The 22,518-nt window shown below is 36.3% G+C and overlaps 1 protein-coding gene across 1 annotated transcript; it reads left to right on the top strand.

Annotated features, from left to right (window-relative positions):
- The first annotated feature begins 121 nt into the window (after positions 1-121).
- LOC110723524 lies at positions 122-478 on the top strand. The gene has a single exon (XM_021902876.1). The coding sequence runs from the start codon at positions 122-124 to the stop codon at positions 476-478; it is 357 nt and encodes a 118-aa protein (XP_021758568.1).
- Positions 479-22,518: the final 22,040 nt, after the last annotated feature.

Below are 22,518 nucleotides of genomic sequence, written 5' to 3'. Positions count from 1 at the left end.
ATATAATGTATAAAAAAAAATTAGTCTGACTTATTGAAATCATAATTATTAAGAAAACTGAAAACTGATAAACTATTTGGAGGAAAAATTTAACACCACTCGGCTTGAGAATTTTGCTAATATGGCAGATTATTGCAAGGAAGTCAAGCTCCTTGCCGATCAATTAAGCAACGTCGACAATCCGATTTCCGAAAGGAAGATGGTTTTACAACTAATTTCGGGACTGCCTAAGGGTGAGTACGACACAGTGGTTGCATTGATCACTCAAACCGATCCTACACCGAGTTTTAGTGAGGCTCGTTCGATGTTTTTGTTGGAGGAAAACCGTAAAAACAAACAAGAAGAACACGGACCTCACGCTCTCATCGCACAGCAAGCACCTGTCGCCGCCACTTCACTGCCACCATCACAACCACCTACTCAGTCCGACCAGCAACGTGGTGGTGGTGGTCGTGGTAGGCGAGGTTGTAGGGAATAAATTTCAAGCGTTAACCCCCTAGCTTGAACCCCACTGTGATCATACAATAAAGTACGGTGGCGTCCAAAAGGGAAGAAGATAGAGCAAAAGAGTCGCCAACAAGTTTTAGGAACTTGTAAACCGTTCACAGGGTGAAGGTTACACCCCTTAACGATCCAAGAGATCGTCAACTCCATAAGGTCTAGAACCAAATAAGGGTTCGGGGATGAAGGTACAAATCCAACCTAAAAGAGATTGAACCTGCCCTAATAATAGGCCTCTACTTTATTCTGATCGTATTCATGTGCGCTTCCTGACTAACATGCAATCAATAGGATTAACCCTAAACCTGTTTATCTATGTTGGTTGAATATAATGCTCAAATAAACTATTATTGGCGATCACTTGAAATTATAATCAAATTAACCCAAAATAAGATTATTAAATATCTTATTAAGCGTGATTACAAGTACTAATTCCCTTTAAGCATGCATAAAAGGCGTGATCAAGCAATAAAAAATAAATAATGTACCAAGCAACATAATAATAATCATCATCAAAATAAATAATAATAATTATAATCATGATCATAACAATAATCATCATAATAACAATCATATTAATCATAATAATAATCATGTTAGTCATAATAATAATAATTATAAAATTATAATCATAATCAAAACAAATATAAAAATAATCATGAATCATGTTAAAGCATAATAAAAAATAGCAAGATCCTAGGCATGATACTAACAAGACTAATAACAAATCCTAGCATGTCACTAAGCAATAAAAATCAAAGCTTTAGCCTTAACATGATACTAACAATCATAGATATTAGGAAGAACATAAAAGGCATCGTAACAATCATATTTAATATTAAAATTACCCTAGACATGATACTAGGAATATCATAATAAGAATTTAAACATGAACTCTTTATCATAACACCGTTAAAAACCATTAAAGTACTTACTTTGATGCCTCGTACCTCTTTCTAATAACAAAATACACACGTTAGTAACTTCAAGGAAAATAACAAACAAACAATTAAATTAAATAATGGAAATAGAGATTTGGGACCAAACCCTCAGAAATTAAACCTTTCACGTCTAGGGCGAAGGCAACTTCGAATATGGCTAGGTGTTTCTAGATCTTGCGAATGCGGAATTTTGTATGAAAAAGCAAAAGATTAATTTAGAAAAGAGAAAGAGAAAGAATTGATGAATGAGAGGAGAATGAGAGAATTAATTGAATGAATACTGATTGTAATTGAATATTAATTAAAACTGATTGTTGATGAGAATTGGTGAATGAAAACGGAGTTTTTACGACGTTATTTATAGAGAAAATTAGCCAAAAAGATAAATTAACATAACAGAGTCTTGGCGCACGAAAAACAGAGCTGGCGTCAACCCTGGCTAACTGGCGCCAGGCGCCAACACTAGCGCCAGGCGCCAGACCTGTTTTTAACGCGTTTTCGAAAATCAGATAAGTTTTGCCGTACAGGAGGATAAAATCGTATATTTTCCTCAAAAATGCTTTTTGATTTTAATTAAAACTCTGAAAAGTCAACAAAAGTCAATTTATCCATGCTAATTGACTTAGGAATGAAAAGAACCTTCTAGAAGAATCTAGAAGACTAAAACCATTCCTAATTGCATTAGGAATGATAAATCATATTAGGCCCTCCCCAAGATCATTGGGCCGCATACAAGGCTCAAACCGGGCCCAATTCGGTAATTTGGCCATAATTTCCTCCATATTCATCGGAATTGGGCTTATAATATATCGCTGGAAAGCTCTTGTCAAGCCTCATCCAACTACACTACTATTGGACCCATATCATGGACTAACCAAACTGGATTGGCTGTTTTCTTCAAATAAGTTTTCAAAAACAGAGAGAAGAGAAAAGAAATTAAAACTTTCCGCAACACTAAACTTTCCATACTTTCGCTTCATTCGATTATGATTCGACGTGAAAGGTACTCATCACTGGGTTTGGTTTTGGGGAGACACAAATGGGTGTCTACAGAAGCCCCCAGTTTGACTGAGTTTGGAGAAACGCGAGTTTTGAAAACAAAATTCAAAGTATTCGATAGGGACGGAGAATGATTCAGAACGTTCTGCGATCCTAAATCACTCTTGTAACGCCGATACCTGCAAAACTAGCGTTAGTTAAACAGATAAAAGAGTTAAGAAACGCGTATCTTGCACCGTCGAGCACACGTCTCTGAAAGTAACCGATTGTTTTGATGACCTCCTACAAGCTAGAGAGTGCCATCCCGCTTGAAAACCGCTACGCCTGTAACTGCTTCCAATTCCTCCATGATAATATTCCACAAGCCAGGGAACACTATCGAAGATTGCTTCTCCTGAAATAATCCTTAGTTGTTTGTGACAACTCTCCACAAGCTAGGGAACGCCACCTTGCTGTTTCGATGTTCACTCGTCTCTGAACAAAGAGCTTCTTTTTGATATGTTCACACGCCTCTGAACAAAGAGCTTCTTTTTTTTAGTATGTCCACGCGTCTCTGAACAAAAGAGATTTTGAATGATATGTTCACGCGTCTCTAAACAAAAGAGCTTTTGAATGATATGTTCACGCGTCTCTGAACAAAAGAGCTTTGATGATATGTCCACGCGTCTCTGAACAATAGAGCTTGAATGATATTCCCACGCGTCTCTGGAGCAAAGAGCTTTGATGGAAATGTTCACGCGTCTCTGAACAAAAGAGCTTCGATGATTGAATGTTTGTTGCGATAATATTTCGAAGAAAAATTTCCGAAGACCAACGTTTGTCGATCTCTGAAGCTCGCCTGAATTTTTCTTCCGCTAAAACCAGTATGTCGGTGTCTCCGTGATTAGGCGCTTTAAGCTAAGTGAGACAATCTTTCATCAGGTCGACCACTTATTGTGATTGTAATCAAACTGACTACTTAATCATGTCAAATTGCTCATAGGGGCTAAATGGCGTACCAAGGAACCCGAAATTGATGTATGAGGTCGAAATCACCTTTCTGAGAGGCTTCGAGCTCTATCATTGCTGAGATATCTCTGGCACCATGAATTGGATTAGGGTCTTCCCTGTTCTGCAGCACCTGTATTTATTTTGACTATAGAACTTTTCCAATCTCTTTAACTATCTTAGGGTTGATCTAAGGCTTTAAATTATCTTAGGGTTGACCTAAGGTTTAATGTTGCTTGAATTATCGACTTGACACAACTCAAGGCATAAACTTGACTCGCTGTGATTGACTCGAGGTTGACTCGACTCGAAGTGAAATGACACATGTGACTCATGACCCGTGCGTGCATTGTAATGTGATCGTGCGACTCGAAAATGAAAAAAAGCAAAAAATTTCCTTCATTTTTGTGGAGGGTACCGACTTTCTCCCGAAAAAGAAAGACGCGAAAAAAAGAATCGAAGTTTTCGAATGCATGTTTAATGAGCTTAGTCAAATGTTGTTTGATACTATCTCTCAAGGTGCAAGGATTAATCCATCCTAGGCTATCTCAACTGTTGACTCCACGATGAAAGTATTTGGGTAACTTAGGCACGGAGGCTAAGTAATTCATACTTCGTGATGCAATGACAATTATGATTAATGAGCGATTTTGATATGACAAGGCATGATTCAGCGTTGTGTTAAGATTCCATGACAAAGGGTTCATAAGGGAAAGTATATTTGGTCATGTATCTGTGCGGTGTGTGATAGTGACACTAAAGTTAGGCCGCAAGAGCTAAGTGTGTGGAAAAAATATTATTTGTTAAAAGAGTCAAATGGTGGTGACTCTTAGGCTAGATAAGCTAACGATGTAGGTATCAAGCCCCCAAGTCTAGCTTTAAGAATAGGGATGAGCACAAGAGATCCCTTGATATGATCATGATGTGAGTGTGTGAATGTGAATATGAATGCATGTTTATTACGGCCGCACCTCGATGTGAGGTTGCCTACGTTTCCGTTAGGAATCAGGCCGAACGTAGCTCTAGTCGAACCTCGCACAAGTGTGTATACCTCAAAAAGGTCTTTTAAGGGTTGTAACGTGGTTAGGCTAAAGGTTATAGAAGAAGGGGATAAAGGCTCAAGACCCTAGATAAGCCCCCAAGGTGTGCAACCTTGCTTTTGAATCTTTGTATTTTTTATGCTTGAGTTTCTACTCTTTTTTAGCTCTTTTTGCTTTAGCATTTATTTTATTTTAATAAGTGTGGGCAATCCCGATCATGCGGTCTATCACTCACTTGGCATTCATGTTTCTCAGGCATGGTACCGAGCATTCTATAAGAGACGCAATCTGAGACGTGTTCTTATCGAAGATATTTTCATATCAAAGACATTGGAACACTTACCCTTTTGTACACTTTTATGATTACCTAATTTTTGCTTATTTTTGCTATTTTAATTTTTTGAATTTTCTCAAGCCTTCTTTAGAATTGCATAAGTTACACACCATCCCATCCCAAGGTTAGGTAGATGTAGGTTGAAAAAATGAAGGGTCTATCGTTAGACGAGGCTCAAAGTGGTTTGTGAAGAAAGGATTGTATATTAGAAAGGTGAAAGGAGTTATGATGTGGCTACAAGGAGTGCCTCAAATCATTGGTATACCTTGTGCTTAATTCAACATGGATTTCTTTCTTTTTTTTATTTTTTATTTTTATTTTTTACAATGCAATGCAATGAAATGATCATATATAAGGAAATAAATGCTCATTTTATTAAAAGAAAATAAATAGAGAATCTACAAAAGTATTTTAAGGGAAAAGAAAGGTGTCTATGCTAGACTTATTGGGGAAAGGAAAAAATGAAAAAGAAATAGAAAAAGAGGTCATGAAATCTTGTCGTTGAAGCCCGCCTCTTGTCTTGCGTAGTTTCCTTTATCATCACTCGCTCTTCTTGTTAACTGGAGGCATGGGAAGTTTGTTGTTATCAATCAAATGTCGGATAACCTCCTTTAGATTCCAACAACTCTCAGTAGTATGACCCCTACCTTGATGGTACTTGCAGTGTTCGTCTGGATTCCAACTAGGCAATCTTTTCTTGAGTGGTGGATCTTGAATAGGTCCAATGGGAGTAATGATTCCCTTGGCATGGAGTCGATCGAAAGCATCATCGTAGCTAATTCCAATAGAGGTAAATTCCCTTTTTGGTTGCTTTCGATTACCCATGGCTAGGATCTCACTAAGGTCGAAAGTACCAACACTATTACTAGAGTAGGTGTTTTCGGAAGAAGAAGGATAGTCTTTCTTCTTCCCTTTACAGCCACTGTTACTATTGTTACTAATCTTGGCCTTCTTATCGCGCCGAGGAACATGAAGGAGATTTGGATCAATGAGATCTAGAACACGATCCTTGAGGGCGAGACACTTTTTAGTAGTGTGACCGCGACCTTTATGGTATCGACAATAGGAATTCGGATCCCAATTGGGAAAACGTTTTTTAGGTGGAGGGTCTTGACCTTGATCGTGAACACAGTCAAAAGCTTCATTGTAAGTCATTCCTATTGGTGTGTATTCTTCAATGGTCCGTTTTGCCTGTGGCTTAGGAGCATTGAGTTCTTCATTAATCCCTAAGCGAGAATTTTGTTCGATGACCATTGCCCGATTTGCTAGTCCTTCTACCACATTCAAGAGCATGGAAATGACATCTTGCAGTTTTCGAACGTCCTTTTTTAGACTTAACGAGTCTTCCTTGGTATTATCTAAGAAAAGACTTTCATCCTCCCCAATCATGGCCACTTCATCGAGAGAGGTCATATAAGCTGTCTCGATCATGGGCTCTCCTAAAGGTGTAATAAGAAGTGATGGATCGAAGGATGCTTGGTCATCTTCGATGGCTAGAATCTCGGAAGTTTCATTGTCATTGATCAGATCTTGAATAACTTCTTTGAGTTTCCAACATCCTCAGTGTCGTGACCCTTTCCTTGATGATATTTGCAGTGCTTATTAGGGTCCCACTTGGGTGGCCTTGCTTCTGGAACCGGATCTTTGATGGGCCCTATGGGCATGACTAGTCCTTTGTGATGTAGCTTCTCGAAAGCCGTTTCATAACTCATACCAAGTGGAGTGAACACTCTTTTTGATCTTTGGATTCGTGGTTTAGAGGCGTTCGTGGCATGTACTTCATTAATAGGAGAGGAAGAAGAAGGATGGTCATTCTTCTTTCCTCTCGCACTATTATCTTTCAGAAGGTCATCTTCAATGTCAATGCCTATATTATAGACAGCCTTGAAAGTATTCAAGTTGTGTTGGTACTTTAAGTGCCTTGAATACTTCCCTTGGAGATTCTTGATAAACATCCTCACAGATTCCTTTTCGGTAGGAGCCTTGACCATATTAGCGGAAGTTTCCCTCCATTTATTGAAGAAAGAAGTGAACCCTTCGTTTTCTTTTTGTTTTGACATCTCAAGTTGTATGTAGTCTGTTTTGTCTTGGATGTTGCACTTGTATCTATCAACGAAAGCGTTTGTTATCGACTCCCAAGAAGAGGTTTTTTCTTTCTCGAGAGAAAAGAACCATTGTTGACAAACGGTTTTGAGAGATAGTGGGAACAGAGAGGGGAAAACCTTCTTATCGATACCCTTAATGCTCATTATAGTCTCAAAAGCTCTTAGATGGAAGTAAGGGTTATTTGTTGCCTTGAATTTAGGGATGTCAGTGGCATTGAACTTATGCGGAAGAAGTTCCTTGTCCAGCGAGACCCCTTGTGAAATCATGCCTTGAAATTTATAGTCACTAGATAGCTTGCTTAGAATTTCTTGCATGAGGTTCATTTGTTGTTGCTTCATGGGATCATCAATCTTGAGTGTGAGTAGCTTCAATGTCTCAGTCACGGTAACCAATTGGTTCCTAAGCTCATTGACTTCTTCTTGACTTGCCATTATCTTTTTAGCCTTCCTCTTTTGACGAAGTGGTTTATAAAAAAGTGAGACTTGAATAAAAAGGTTGTCCTTGAATAATCGCCCTTCTCACCTCGACAATGTACTGTGGAAAAGGAATTTGGGGATATCTATTGTTAATTATTTGACTCAAACTTTATTCAACATACAATGGATGGAGGAAATGAAGAAAGATTGGAATAGAATGTGAAGAATATTTAGATGTAGATGGAGGGATATGGAGAATTAGGAATAGAAGGTACCCCCCAACTCAAATGACGGAAAAGAACGACTCATGCATGAACCTAAGACATGGTCATGGTGACATATACTCGAAGTGTGTGCTAAGACTAATGAGTGTAGGTGATATGTTAAGACTCGTGTTATGACCATGTGGCTAGACTATGTGACTAGACTCAACTAATGACTCGATAAGGCGTTATTGTCAGCGAAAATTAACCGAATTAATTAGCAAACTGGTTAATTAGACCCTAGGTGACGACTCGACCAATAATCCAAACTGTCGGCCAAACGACAGGACTGGCGTCACACTGTGCAGCTTGGCGCCAGACGACAGAGCTGTCGCCAGGCGCCACACTCCACAGTGTGGCGCTATAGTCCAGACTTTGGCGCCAATGCTGGAGCTTCAATCTGGGACTGTTTTCGGTGTTATTAATCAAAAGTGGTATGCCTAAAGTCAGACTAGGTCAATTCTGATTAAAATATTAGACTTTATTGACTCAAATTAATTAATTAATTAATTAATTAATTAGGCAAAGTTCTTTAGGTCATTAATTTATTTAATCTCAACACAAGTCAACAAACGGTTAAGAGAAATCATAATATATATGCACAACAAATAATGCACAATTAGTCAAGTAGGCACAATATGATGCAATGAGTTTGCAACCTAACCATGGCTCTAGTTCTCTAAAGTTCGGGATATGGTTTATTCAATAGAGGGTCCATGGTTAATTGTCCGGATGCACCGCGCGGAAGCCTGACCGTGAAGGGTTGGCGCGAGTGGATGGGACACCGTGAGCTTTAGAAAAAACTCACTTCCATGGTTTGATAAATTCAACATTCTCGGATGTACCCTTTGTTGCACAGAGCGTTCAATCGGGTAGATGGAGCATGAATTCCCAGAGGGTTATGTCCATATGTAGAACACATATGGGTTTCAGAAAAGTGAGAAAAACTTCAATCACGTAGTAGGATCGAGCAAACAATACGAAAAACCGGTCGAAATTAGAACGCATATTTCTGGCTCGGTATTGGGAGAAGTTGGCGCCAGCAATCAGAGACTGGCGCCACATTTTATCTGTAGCGCCTGGCGCCAATGCTGGCATCTGGCACTACGGTTAAATTGTGGCGCCAATGCTCTGGCCCCTGGTGCTACTTCCCACATGCCTCAGCAGCTTCTGTGCTCGATAAAATTTTCCAGTTTCACGCGGTGTTATTTCGGTCTTAGTTGTGAAAGATATTTCTCAAATTTCCTACGTGTAAAGTCCTATGTTTTTAACTCATTACGGATGGTCTTTCCAATGAGATCTTTTTTACGCATATGAAAATAATGTTAATCAAAATTACGCACATGAAATACTTAGAACGTTTCAAGTCTCATCCACTCATTCTAAATCATTGCCGAAATAAATTTCAGGAATTAAAATAGAAATCCTCCCCAGCGGAGTCGCCAAAAACTGTAGAGCATAAATTTTAAGCGTTAACCCCCTAGCTTGAACCCCACTGTGATCATACAATAAAGTACGGTGGCGTCCAAAAGGGAAGAAGATAGAGCAAAAGAGTCGCCAACAAGTTTTAGGAACTTGTAAACCGTTCACAGGGTGAAGGTTACACCCCTTAACGATCCAAGAGATCGTCAACTCCATAAGGTCTAGAACCAAATAAGGGTTCGGGGATGAAGGTACAAATCCAACCTAAAAGAGATTGAACCTGCCCTAATAATAGGCCTCTACTTTATTCTGATCGTATTCATGTGCGCTTCCTGACTAACATGCAATCAATAGGATTAACCCTAAACCTGTTTATCTATGTTGGTTGAATATAATGCTCAAATAAACTATTATTGGCGATCACTTGAAATTATAATCAAATTAACCCAAAATAAGATTATTAAATATCTTATTAAGCGTGATTACAAGTACTAATTCCCTTTAAGCATGCATAAAAGGCGTGATCAAGCAATAAAAAATAAATAATGTACCAAGCAACATAATAATAATCATCATCAAAATAAATAATAATAATTATAATCATGATCATAACAATAATCATCATAATAACAATCATATTAATCATAATAATAATCATGTTAGTCATAATAATAATAATTATAAAATTATAATCATAATCAAAACAAATATAAAAATAATCATGAATCATGTTAAAGCATAATAAAAAATAGCAAGATCCTAGGCATGATACTAACAAGACTAATAACAAATCCTAGCATGTCACTAAGCAATAAAAATCAAAGCTTTAGCCTTAACATGATACTAACAATCATAGATATTAGGAAGAACATAAAAGGCATCGTAACAATCATATTTAATATTAAAATTACCCTAGACATGATACTAGGAATATCATAATAAGAATTTAAACATGAACTCTTTATCATAACACCGTTAAAAACCATTAAAGTACTTACTTTGATGCCTCGTACCTCTTTCTAATAACAAAATACACACGTTAGTAACTTCAAGGAAAATAACAAACAAACAATTAAATTAAATAATGGAAATAGAGATTTGGGACCAAACCCTCAGAAATTAAACCTTTCACGTCTAGGGCGAAGGCAACTTCGAATATGGCTAGGTGTTTCTAGATCTTGCGAATGCGGAATTTTGTATGAAAAAGCAAAAGATTAATTTAGAAAAGAGAAAGAGAAAGAATTGATGAATGAGAGGAGAATGAGAGAATTAATTGAATGAATACTGATTGTAATTGAATATTAATTAAAACTGATTGTTGATGAGAATTGGTGAATGAAAACGGAGTTTTTACGACGTTATTTATAGAGAAAATTAGCCAAAAAGATAAATTAACATAACAGAGTCTTGGCGCACGAAAAACAGAGCTGGCGTCAACCCTGGCTAACTGGCGCCAGGCGCCAATGGCTTGCGCCAGGTTCCAGGCCTGGTTCCAGGCGCCAGGCCTGTTTTTAACGCGTTTTCGAAAATCAGATAAGTTTTGCCGTACAGGAGGATAAAATCGTATATTTTCCTCAAAAATGTTTTTTGATTTTAAATAAACTCTGAAAAGTCAACAAAAGTAAATTTATCAATGCTAATTGAATTAGGAATGAAAAGAACCTTTTAGAAGACTAAAACCATTCCTAATTGCATTAGGAATGATAAATCATATTAGGCCCTTCCCAAGATCATTGGGCCGCATACAAGGCTCAAACCGGGCCCAGTTCGGTAATTTGGCCATAACTTCCTCCATATTCATCGGAATTGGGCTTGTACTATATCGCTGGAAAGCTCTTGTCAAGCCCCATCCAATTACACTACTATTGGACCCATATCATGGACCAACCAAACTGGATTGGCTATTTTATTAAAATAAGTTTTCAAAAACAGAGAGAAGAGAAAAGAAATTAAAATTTTCCGCAACACTAAACTTTCCACACTTTCGCTTCATTCGATTATGATTCGACGTGAAAGGTACTCATCACTGGGTTTGGTTTTGGGGAGACACAAATGGGTGTCTACAGGGGTCGAGGCCGTGGCAATGCCAAAAATGGGATAGGCCACGGCAAAGGGTGTACTTCCAACCCTCACCAACAGCAGCCCAATGACCCAGCTTATGCGGCCCAACTTCAGCAGGCCCCTCAATGGGGTCAAGCCCAGCCCGCATGGTCAGAGCAAGGGAAGTGGGCTTCACCACCCTGCCCTTACCCCACTGGCCCAATGCCACAATTTAGGGCTCCCCAGCAGTCCATATTAGGACCTCGGCCCACACAGAACCAGACTTTTTATGCTAGCCCAACTCAACACGGCTATGGTCCCCTCATGACGCCTACATAATTTGGTCAGGTTTATAGCTCCATGGGTTTTTAAAAACATGGATTATGGGTGGTACATGGACACGGGAGCAACTTCTCATATGACTCGTGATGTGGGTAATATCTCTAAACTGTTTTATTTGAGCATTCCTTAGTTTATTTTGGTTGGCGATGGCAAACGCATTCCAATTCATGGCTACGGGAACACCACTACACCTACACCTAACTCTCCTTTCCACATCAAAGATGTCCTATATGTTCCTAGCATTATTAAGAACTTAATTTCTATCAGAAAATTTTATTGTGATAATAATGTTTCTGTTGAGTTTGACCCTCTCAACTTTTCTGTGAAGGAACTTCATTCTTTCGGGGACAATTCTAGCGAGGTGCAATAGTATGGGGGACTTCTATCCACTCTCTACAACTTCCGCTTCAAACACTCATCTTTCTCTAGCTGCTATCTCTCCTTCAAATTGGCATCATAGACTTGGACATCCCGGCACACTAGTTTTTGATTTTCTTAGAACGAACAACTTAATCAAATGTAATAAGAGAATTAGTTCTCAATTTTTCTATTCTTGTCCTCTAGGAAAACATGTACGACTTCTTTTTAAGTCGTCTTCTTCTGTAACATTTTCCCCTTTTGATATTATCCATGCGGATTTATGGACTTCTCCTATTACTAGAAAATTGGGTCACAAATATTACTTGGTGTTGCTTGATGATTTCTCTCATTTTATTTGGGTTTTTCCTCTAAAATTCAAATCCCAAGTCTATGACACTTTCCTTCACTTTCGGGCATTTGTTTGAACTCAATTTGAAAAGAATGTTAAAACTTTTCAAAGTGATAATGGTCGAGAATTTGATAATACACCATTTCATAACTTTTGTGCGGAGAATGGCATGGTCTTTCGTTTCTCTTGCCCAAACACTTCTTCCCAAAACGGCAAAGCCGAAAGAATTATTCGCACAATCAACAACATGTCTCGAACCATTCTTTTCCATGATTCTCTTCCTCCTTCTTTTTGGGTTTATGCTATTCATATGGTAGCCTACATTCTCAATATCCTACCATCAAAATCTATAAACAACCAAACCCCAACCACAATCCTATATCGTCGGTTGCCCACATACGATCATCTTCGTATTTTCGGTTGTCTCTGTTACCCAAATCTTAGTGCTACCGCACCACATAAGCTTGCCCCACGGTCCACCTCGTGTGTTTTCTTGGGTTTTCCTTCTAATCATCGAGGGTATCTATGCTATGATTTATCATCCAACAACACCATCATTTCCCGACATGTCACTTTTGTTGAGGATATTTTCCCATTTTCTAACATCCACAAATTCAAAGACATGGACTATAGTTTTCTGGATTCTTCTCCTTTACTCATAGTGTCTCCCCTCCTTGTGCAAGCTCAGACCGGCCCAATCCATCAGACCGACCTAGCTAATCACATACACACCCATACACCCAACTCTCCCCATCACACTCCCCTCTCAACTCCAATCCAGGTGGGCCGCGAGCAGGTCCAGCAGGCCACATCCCACCAGCAGCCCAATCTGCCACTATCTCCAACTCCTCCCATTTCTCCCTCAATCCAATTTGGCTCTATACCTCCTACACCAGTCCCAACTCCTCAAACACGGCATAGTGCAATTTCCACTCATCACATGGATACGGGGGTTTTTAAACCAAATCCTAAGTACAATTGCTCGGCTCAAGCTATTTCTTCTCTTCCTAAAAATCCCAAAATAGCCAAACTTGATCCGAATTGGAATGCCGCCATGAATGAGGAATATAATTCTCTTGTAAAATAGCAAACTTGGGAACTTGTTCCGAGACCGGAGGGGGTCAACATTATTCGATGCATGTGGCTATTTAAGCACAAATACAGAGAAAATGGTGACTTGGAGAGACACAAAGCGAGACTTGTTGTGAATGGCAAGTCTCAACAGGTTGGAGTTGATTGTGATGAGCCTTTTAGTCCGGTGGTAAAACCGGTGACTATTCGTACGGTTTTGAGCATCGCTATGGGAAGAAATTGGCCTATTCATCAACTGGATGTGAAAAATGCGTTTCTTCATGGGGATCTCAAAAAACTGTTTTTATGCATCAGCCAACGGGTTTTGTGGACCCTCGGTTTCCTTATTATGTGTGCTGGCTCCGAAAATCTTTGTATGGTCTTAAACAGGCTCCGAGGGCGTGGTACCAACGCTTTGCTAATTATCTCCTTCGGATTGGGTTTGTATGTAGCAAAAGTGATAACTCACTTTTCATTTTCCGTCAGGGCCTGAATGTTGCATACTTACTTTTGTATGTTGATGACATTGTGCTAACCGCATCTTCGGAGGCTCTTAAGTCCAAGATTATTGAGCTCCTAAAATCCGAATTTGATATGTCGGACCTTGGCAAGCTTCATTATTTTTTGGGCATTTCGGTTACTAGGTCCTCTAGTGTTATGTTTCTCTCTCAACACAAATATGCGGAGGAGATAATTACTCATGCTAATATGGGGAATTGCAAACCGGTTTCCACTCCGGTTGACTCCAAGTCCAAGTTAAGTGCTCTTGACGGCAAACCGTTCACCGACCCTTCTTTGTATCGTAGTCTTGCCAGAGCTTTACAATGCCTCACCTTCACAAGATCGGACATCGCTTATGCCGTACAACAAATTTGTTTGTTCATGCACAACCCTCGTGAGCCACATTTCAATGCCCTTAAACGCATCATACGATACATAAAGGGTACTGGCGACCATGGCCTACACCTCTACCGGTCTGCTCCTAGCAGCCTTGTCTCCTATACGGACGCCGATTGGGGCGGCTGTCCGGACACATAGAGATCGACTTCCGGCTATTGTGTTTACCTCGACGATAATCTAGTTTCTTGGTCCGCAAAGCGGCAACCCACATTGTCAAAGTCAAGTGCCGAAGCTGAATACCGTGCCGTCGCTAATGTTGTTGCGGAAACTTGTTGGATTCGCAACTTGCTGCTCGAACTCCACTGCCCAATTCGACGGGCTACCCTTGTCTACTGTGATAATATCTCGGCTGTGTATTTGTCTAGAAACCCCGTACAACACCAACGAACGAAGCACATCGAGTTAGACATCCGACCTCTTTGTTCGTGAAAAGGTTGCCTCGGGTTAGGTACGGATGCTTCACGTTCCTTCTTCGTACCAATACGCGGACATCTTCACTAAGGGTTTACCTCGGCAGCTATTCTTGAATTTCAGAAACAGTCTAAGCGTTCGGCCTCCTCCCGCTACGACTGCGGGTGTGTGTTAATGAATATGATTAATATTCATTTATCCTTTAGTATTCTGTAATTATAATTATGTAACTCTTTGTATTCTCCATGATTAGGTTGTAATGCTTCACCTATATATGTTTGGTTAATGAGAATACCATCTCCAAGGAGATTTACATAATCTAACGGTTCCACTTAAACTTTTTTTTTTTGGATGTTTCATTTTGGCTTGTACGTTTATCAATATACAACTTTTACTGTTACTAATTATTATTAAGTATAAATATTTTCTCTTTGGTAGGATCAATTTGTTTATCAATGCACAATTTTTATTGTTAATATTTTTAGTTGTTATTAAGTATAAATATTTTCCATATAATTAGGTTATATTTGTTTATCGGACAGTTTTGCAATGGCTACAATAAAATTGTAGTCATTATAAAAACGAAATCTTCACCATTAATTATTATTATGTAAATAAGGGCCATTGATTTAAGTTGACCAAGAAAAATACCCAATTTTTTTCCTCTATTTTTCCTTCTTCCTCTAAAAACTAAACTACAACGGAAACTTCTAATCTTCCATTGATGATAATCTGCAAAGTATGTATTGCTTTCCTATGAAAGATTAAATTTAATCCTATCCAATTGTCCATGAATCAACCAAAAGGAAGATATTGCAATTGAATAGCTTTCTTATGCTAAAAATTCCGGCGATTTTGCATTTATCGTGGAAACTTGCTGCCTAATTCATGACTCAATCAAAAAGATACCTAATTCATGAGATTTATGGGAAGAATTTGATAGAAGAGCAGGGTGTTGAGAGGAGAGAGAATCACTTAAAAAGAAGTCAATCAATTAGTGCAAGAGTAAATTTGATCCTATCCAATTATCCCTGAACTTCGTATTAAACTATCCACTGTATAAAATTATATTCCTTTGATCGATTAAGATTGGTTGGCAGTTTTCCATTAATTGTTTGTTATACTTTAATCCTATCCATGTTAATTGTTAGTTTTCCTTTATCAATACACAACTTTAACAATAATAAAGTTATTAATACGACTAGCAATGGGATGGACCACATATTGATAAGTAAAATAAGTTATGTAATGTATACTTTTGTGTAAATTTGACTCGGCTCGTAAAAACAAAGATGGCGAGTTATCGTGTCCAAGTCCTCTACTAAAGTTGACCATAGAGGTGTTGACTTACTTGACTATAGAGTTGTTGCCTTGTTCTCTATATTGTTGCGGTTATGATAAGGTACTAAGGGTGCGAATTGGTCTTAAGCTTGTAAAGTTGTAATGACTTTCAAGTTAAAATTCGCGGCTCTACTAATTATTGTAATGCAAATTTATAGTCTTACATCAATAATACTTTAAAAATTATCGCGAGTGAATGAGAATTAACGTCGTGTCTCTACTAATTATCTCATAGAAAGTCATTTTAACATGATCGTAGAAAGCAATAAGCATATCAAAATTGACTATTACTTTGTTCGTTAGCATGTTGTCTATGAAGCTCTCACTGCTTGTACGAGCCTATTCTGTTCAGCTTAATTTCAGTTCAACTTAGCTCCAATCAGTTTAGTTCAATTTTTAATTTCCTTTTCTCATAAATAATTTATTTCAGTTCAATTTAGTTCAACCCCAATTAGTTTAGTTCAGTTTAGTCGTTTCAATAAATTGGAACATACCCTACAAGTATGTACCTACATAGATTTATATTAGTTGATATTTTCACTGAAGAGCTTTCTAGTCCGCATTTGAATTTATATGAACCAAGGTGTGGTAGAGAATTTGATATGAATAAATATGAAGTTTGAGTGTTGATTAAAAGGATGTTAGTTTATGAAAACAAGTTATATCTTCCAAAGTTTACTAATAATGTTGAGAAATCATTTTAGGTAGTTGATTTCTTAGATAAGCTTTTTACTTTCTCCACACACAAGAGACTAGAAGTGTAGATAAGTTTAAAAAACAAGATGCTCCTCCTTTTTCTTTATCTCTATCTCCAATGATTCTTCTTTGAGTGATTGTTATAAATGATTCTCAAATTTGGTCAATCCGAGGGTGTCAAATATATAAATATTTACAAGTGGTCTATCAATGACGACAAGCCTAATCCACCCAATATTACAAGAAAGTTTAATTTATTTTATTTTTAGTTGAGTAATCAACCTTACTAATTAATGCTAGAATAATTATATAGCCAAGAAAACAGTGAGTTAACTTTGCTCAGCTAATATATTACTAGTAGGATTTTAAGCTTCCCATCCTAGAGATAGGCATGGCCGAGGCAGCACATGAGCTACTTAATTTGGCTCAAACGACCTTATTGTAAGCTTTACATGACATGAGAAGCTCATCAACAGTGGGTCATTGATCGCACATAGAAATCTTTTTTAATATTCACCACAAGCATGAAGGCTCAACCCACTCATTTTTAACCTACTACTAAGATAATTAATAATTGTTGAGAAGGTTAGGCGCACATGAGGACACGACTAATGGATTGTGATGTATATGAGCCTCATTTATGAAATATCAACACAAGTTTGACATAACACTGCATGTATTTCCTTAATTAGTGTTTTAAGGATAATTAGCTTTAACAGGAAGACGTTTACACATGACTCTTGTTGTCAACTTTTTTTACATAATATATAAATGTGGTTGTGAAAACCTTTTCCTGCTACTCCGTAATTAGTAAGAAAAGAATAGTGAGAATTGAGCTTTGAGCCTCATCCTCATAAGTCATAACACATAATTCTCAATGACATGATAATATAAAATTAAGGAGTAGTAATTTACCTTTTGTACAACATTTAATTTGATTAGACCTACGTGGCTACGTACTAGATCTAATTGCCACTAAAGTAAATTATATTATCAATAAAGTTAAATTGACTAATGTCTAAGGTTGCAAATGCAACACATGTTGACCCACTTTAGGTAGTTAATAATAAAATTTAATAATTAATCCATTGTTTAAGGATAGAAGTAAAGCTCTAAATGGTCACTATTCACTAGGAAGTAAAATTAAAAGGAAGATTTCACCAAAACTTAAAAAATTAGCTATTAAAAGGAAGATTATTATCTTAATGATCAATAATAATCACCCAACAAATTATATTCTCTCACATGGAAATTGTAGTACACACGGTTTTTCCGTTTTTCGGACACTTTTATAGCAAGTTTTTCTATGTGGGACCCATGCATGTTTTTAATAACAAACGGCCCATTTCTGTTTTATTGATAACATTGAAATTTAGGTTTGTGTCACTTTGCAACGTGATCAAACGTTGTTGTCAATGTTGTACTACACTACTACGTAAACTTGTAGCACAATTAGTAAAATTAATTGATTAATTATAGGGTGATGATCAATTGCTAGCCATTTATTCTTTTCACATGTACTATATCTTTCTACGTATTCCTATTTTTAGCTATTTTTAGGAATGCATATTTTGAGACTAGCTAGTTACTATGATTACAATCATCATCAATATAATCTTGTTTATCTTTAGGTGTGATTATGTTTCTTGAGGAACAATTTTGATCGGTTCAAATTCTCAATGATTGCTTCTTTAGCGACGTTTAATTTGTTGAAAGTTACATATGCATAGAGGTTTTAAGCTCAAAGTAAGCTTCAGAGTCTTTTGAGAATCTTGAGAATAAACATCTCAAAGCCTAATTTTGTCAACTTTGAAAATAATCACTAGACTATATATGAAGGTATTTTTTTTTTTTGACAAAGGGAACAAAAAAAAAAAAAAACGTAAAATAAAGTAACTCTCTACGCCTGGCAGCCCCGGCCAAGAAATGAGCATCATCAACCAAAGACCTTGACACCTTACGGAAATGTGAGGTCTGAAAGGAGGACAAAATCTCCCGGATTTCTTAAACCAACCAAATAATCGAAATGTCTGCAGAAACCTGACCCGATAATAGAACAATCAGTGAAAGAAGCGATACTCGAGAAATTACGCTGACGGTCCTGCCTAAATAATTCGGATAATTTTTAATAGATATCAAGATATGATATTAGAAACTCAAGTGATGTTAGGGGATGCATCTTAATAACATATAATGTTGTTTGAAATCATATATAGTTACTAGTCAGTCACATAATGACTTGTTGTGAAGTTGAGCTGACTTAACTTGTAAGAGGTGTCAATTCCGTTTGGTATTCCATTTTACCTATAAAAAAATATAAATACGTGTTTCCATACATTTAATTTCAAGTGCAAATTAAATCTTTGATGTGATATGCATGATTGCATAACCCTTGTAGTGTTTCCATGCCACATACCTTACTACTAGAATATTTTTAACATGACAAAAGAAAGGGAAAGCCAAAAGAGGGTGGGTAAACCAGAAACTTGGAAAGGAACAAATGTAGAATCATTTAGAAGTTCTTTGATCAAATTAAATTTGTGTATACTATATAGTCTTTAAATTAAGGTAGTTGTTATGAGATGGAGGCTAGATAGCTATATGATGATGACACTAAATAAATTTTAGTCATCTTGATTAAGACAAACAATAATGACTATGCTAGGGGCTAGCTAGGGCAATCAACCCTTAATTTTTTCCTTAATGTATGTTCATCAATACATGATTACAATGACAAACAAAGGAACTCAATAATTGATTGTTGGTGATTCGTGGATATTGAAACATTTGATTCTGACCAAACATCAATCTCTAAGTTTATGTTTGATGATAATAATAAATTGAACAACAAATAAAAAGACTTAAGTATAGTGTAGGTCATTAGTGTAAAAGAAGGATTATCTATTCTACGCTGGACTATCTATTCTACGTCGTACAACTTTAACACCCCGTAATGATGCATCCTCGATCATTTACCATGGCGGGCATGCATGCATAGTCATGAGAAATGTTAATTAACGTAATTAGTAGCTATGTTAGAAGTGCTAAAAACGTATAGGTACTAGAAGTGACAAATTATAGACTTAGGCATTCAATGATATGATCTAATAGAGTACTCCATGCATATACAACTATATTACAGTATTGGATTTGCTTTCTCCTATACACTCAACATTGACATTATAACCTAAGGTTCATTTTTTAAACCATATTCTTCAATCAAAGGAATCAAAAGTATATAGTATAGTGTAAACAAGCAATCTAGCATCTACCAATTTGGTGGGTCAGGTAATGTTAGTGTCAATTACAAGTTTCTAAACTTATATTTTTCCTACCAATAGTTTACTAACATTAACTTGTAGGGCCCATGTAACAAGATTAAGACCTAACTTTTGTCACCTTTTCGTGTAACACTATCCAATTGTTTTTTTTTTTTTTTTTTTTGGCGTCGCCAAGTTTTTATTTATATACAATCCTAAGTAGAAAATTATTGGATTACTTAAGGTGATTATTATTAATTATTATTAATGAAAGTGCTAGCTTGGATGTTTAACTAACGACTTAATCTATTACTTGGTTGTTTGGCCCCAATTAGTAAAATGTCATATCTTAATGTAACGACCACATTATATTTAATTTAAGATTATGGCAGTCTTATACATGTATTTTTAATAGGCATATGAGTTGAAAGTTGGAGGGGTCCATGCAAATGTAAGAGAAGTAAAGTCATTCTAAGCAAAATTTTTGTTGGTCTTGTTTGGTGCCACGTTGTAGTTTGGTAAACTTCAAACACCTCCCCTTCCTCTTCATCACAACCATTTCGGTTTATGAATTTTTAAATGGTTAGATTATTGTTAATGGTAAAATCTTGTATGAGACGACGATCACTCACATTTTGTTACTGGTGTTGGAGGTGGATATGTAGTGGTGTGTTAGGGTGGATAAAACGGTGCATACATGTAATGAATCATCACAATATTTAATGAAAAAAAATTATGCTAAACTAATATGTGTATTTTAATCTTATGATAGAAAATAAATTATACGAAGTAGAGAAGATTAAAAAAAAAATCTTTTAATCAAAATTTAGAGGCCAACTAGTATCATTTTGTATTTAAAACTGAAATAAAATTTAAAAACTTGTGCATTATAACATATTAAACAAAATATTAACATTTGGCATCAAATTAAATTTCAACATTTGAAGTATTTAGTTTTAGAAAAAGTTAGCAACCAAAAAACGTGTATGTAAATGTAACTAAGTAAAAAGTAAATTAAAAGGGAAAAGTGAGTATACTCAATTGCACCCATTGGTTTGAGAAATGAGAGTTGTACTGTTGCTTATACTTTAACGTTTTTAAAGCTAAGAATCAAGGAATTCGTGACATTGTGACCTAATGCCCCATTTACAGCTTTATTTCTTTCCTTTATTCTAACTTTATTTTAAAAATTATACCATTGTCTTCACCTATTTGATCTAGATCTACCAATCAATGTGTCACTCATTTCTTTAATTTTGTAATGTGTATGTTCATCATTATTATTTAATCCACTTCCTTAAATCATAATGTTAATTTTGATTCGTAGCAAATAAATTGGCTGAATTAATTTCATTGATGAATCAATGATTTATGTGTCATAATTTAAGAGTCTGTTCTCATTAACTGAACTCAGCTAAACTGAAGTGAACTGAACTGAACTGAAATGAATATTTTATAGGAGAAGGAAATTATAAGTTGAGCTGAGCTGAACTGAACTGAACTCAAAATAAACGTATGTATGAGAACAAGCCCTAACACTACATTGCATACACATACTACCTTTGTCCTTAATTTTCCTTAACAATTACTATAAAGTAAGCACGGTGCAAAAATTTTCACATGTTCTATTTACAATTTTTAATTACTGCTCGTAGTTCACACTTAAGAAAATGCATAATCATGTTTCAAGCTAAGTCCATAAGATTGAAAGTGAAAATAAAATACTAGTGAGTATTTGTAAGCAAAAATAAGGAAAATAAGTCAATAATCATGTTTGTTTATAGATGTGTTTAAAAAAAAAAAAGTTGGCCCGACTTAGGGTCTGTTTATTTTAGCTTAATTTCAGTTCAATTCAGCTCCAATCAGTTCAGTTCAGTTTTATTCAACCTCCTAATTTCCTTCTTTTATAAAATATTTAGTTCAGTTCCAATCAGTTCATTTCAGTTCAGTAAATATGAACATACCCTTAATATTCGAATTGTATAAAATTTCAAGTCCAAATTGGTAAAATATTATCGAGCTTATTGGAATAAATTAAAACGAGCTATTCAGACTTTTTCAAACTAAACTCAAATTTTGAACTAAAATATTGTAGATTTCTAGAATTGTAGATTGGTTTAGTGGACATGCCACATATTTTAAATAGGAGGCAAACCCTAGGTGAAACATTTTATCAAAAAAATGGTGATAAAAATGATCAAAAGTCACTATTTGTTCCCTCCAAGAATTTTCCTTTCCAAGCCCCATCCTACATTAACATATTACAACTGAAATTAACGTATAGCAAGTGTTTTCTTTCGGCATTGGTCCACGTGCAAGCTTTCAAATACTTTTTCGCAATAATTTACTTCCTCTAATTTTTTTTTTATTTTTTATTTTTATAATTGCAACACTATTATCAATGTGTAAAAATTATAAATCTTACATATTAAAATTGTATATGTCGAGACGAATCTAACAAGATTACACCTAATTATATTTTTACTTAAGTATAAATCGTTGAACCTAGTCAAAATAAAACAAATAAATAGTATAAAAGTCAAACTGTTGCAACTATAAATACAAAAAACGAAAAAAGTACTTAATAACAAGAATAAACAAAATCTATCATTAGAAAAGGGATCATTAGAAATGAATCCTTTGCTCTGTATGTCTGCCATGCCCACACAACCACACTTTTTTCTAAAGCGTTAGGCCTTCTTTAGCAATTGGCTTTGGCTGCTGGCTGATTCTCCTGAC

Source organism: Chenopodium quinoa, unplaced genomic scaffold (assembly GCF_001683475.1).
Source record: "Chenopodium quinoa cultivar QQ74 unplaced genomic scaffold, ASM168347v1, whole genome shotgun sequence".
Lineage (NCBI taxonomy): Eukaryota > Viridiplantae > Streptophyta > Magnoliopsida > Caryophyllales > Amaranthaceae > Chenopodium > Chenopodium quinoa.
Note: the sequence above shows the minus strand (reverse complement) of the source record. Positions and strands in the feature narration are given on the sequence as shown.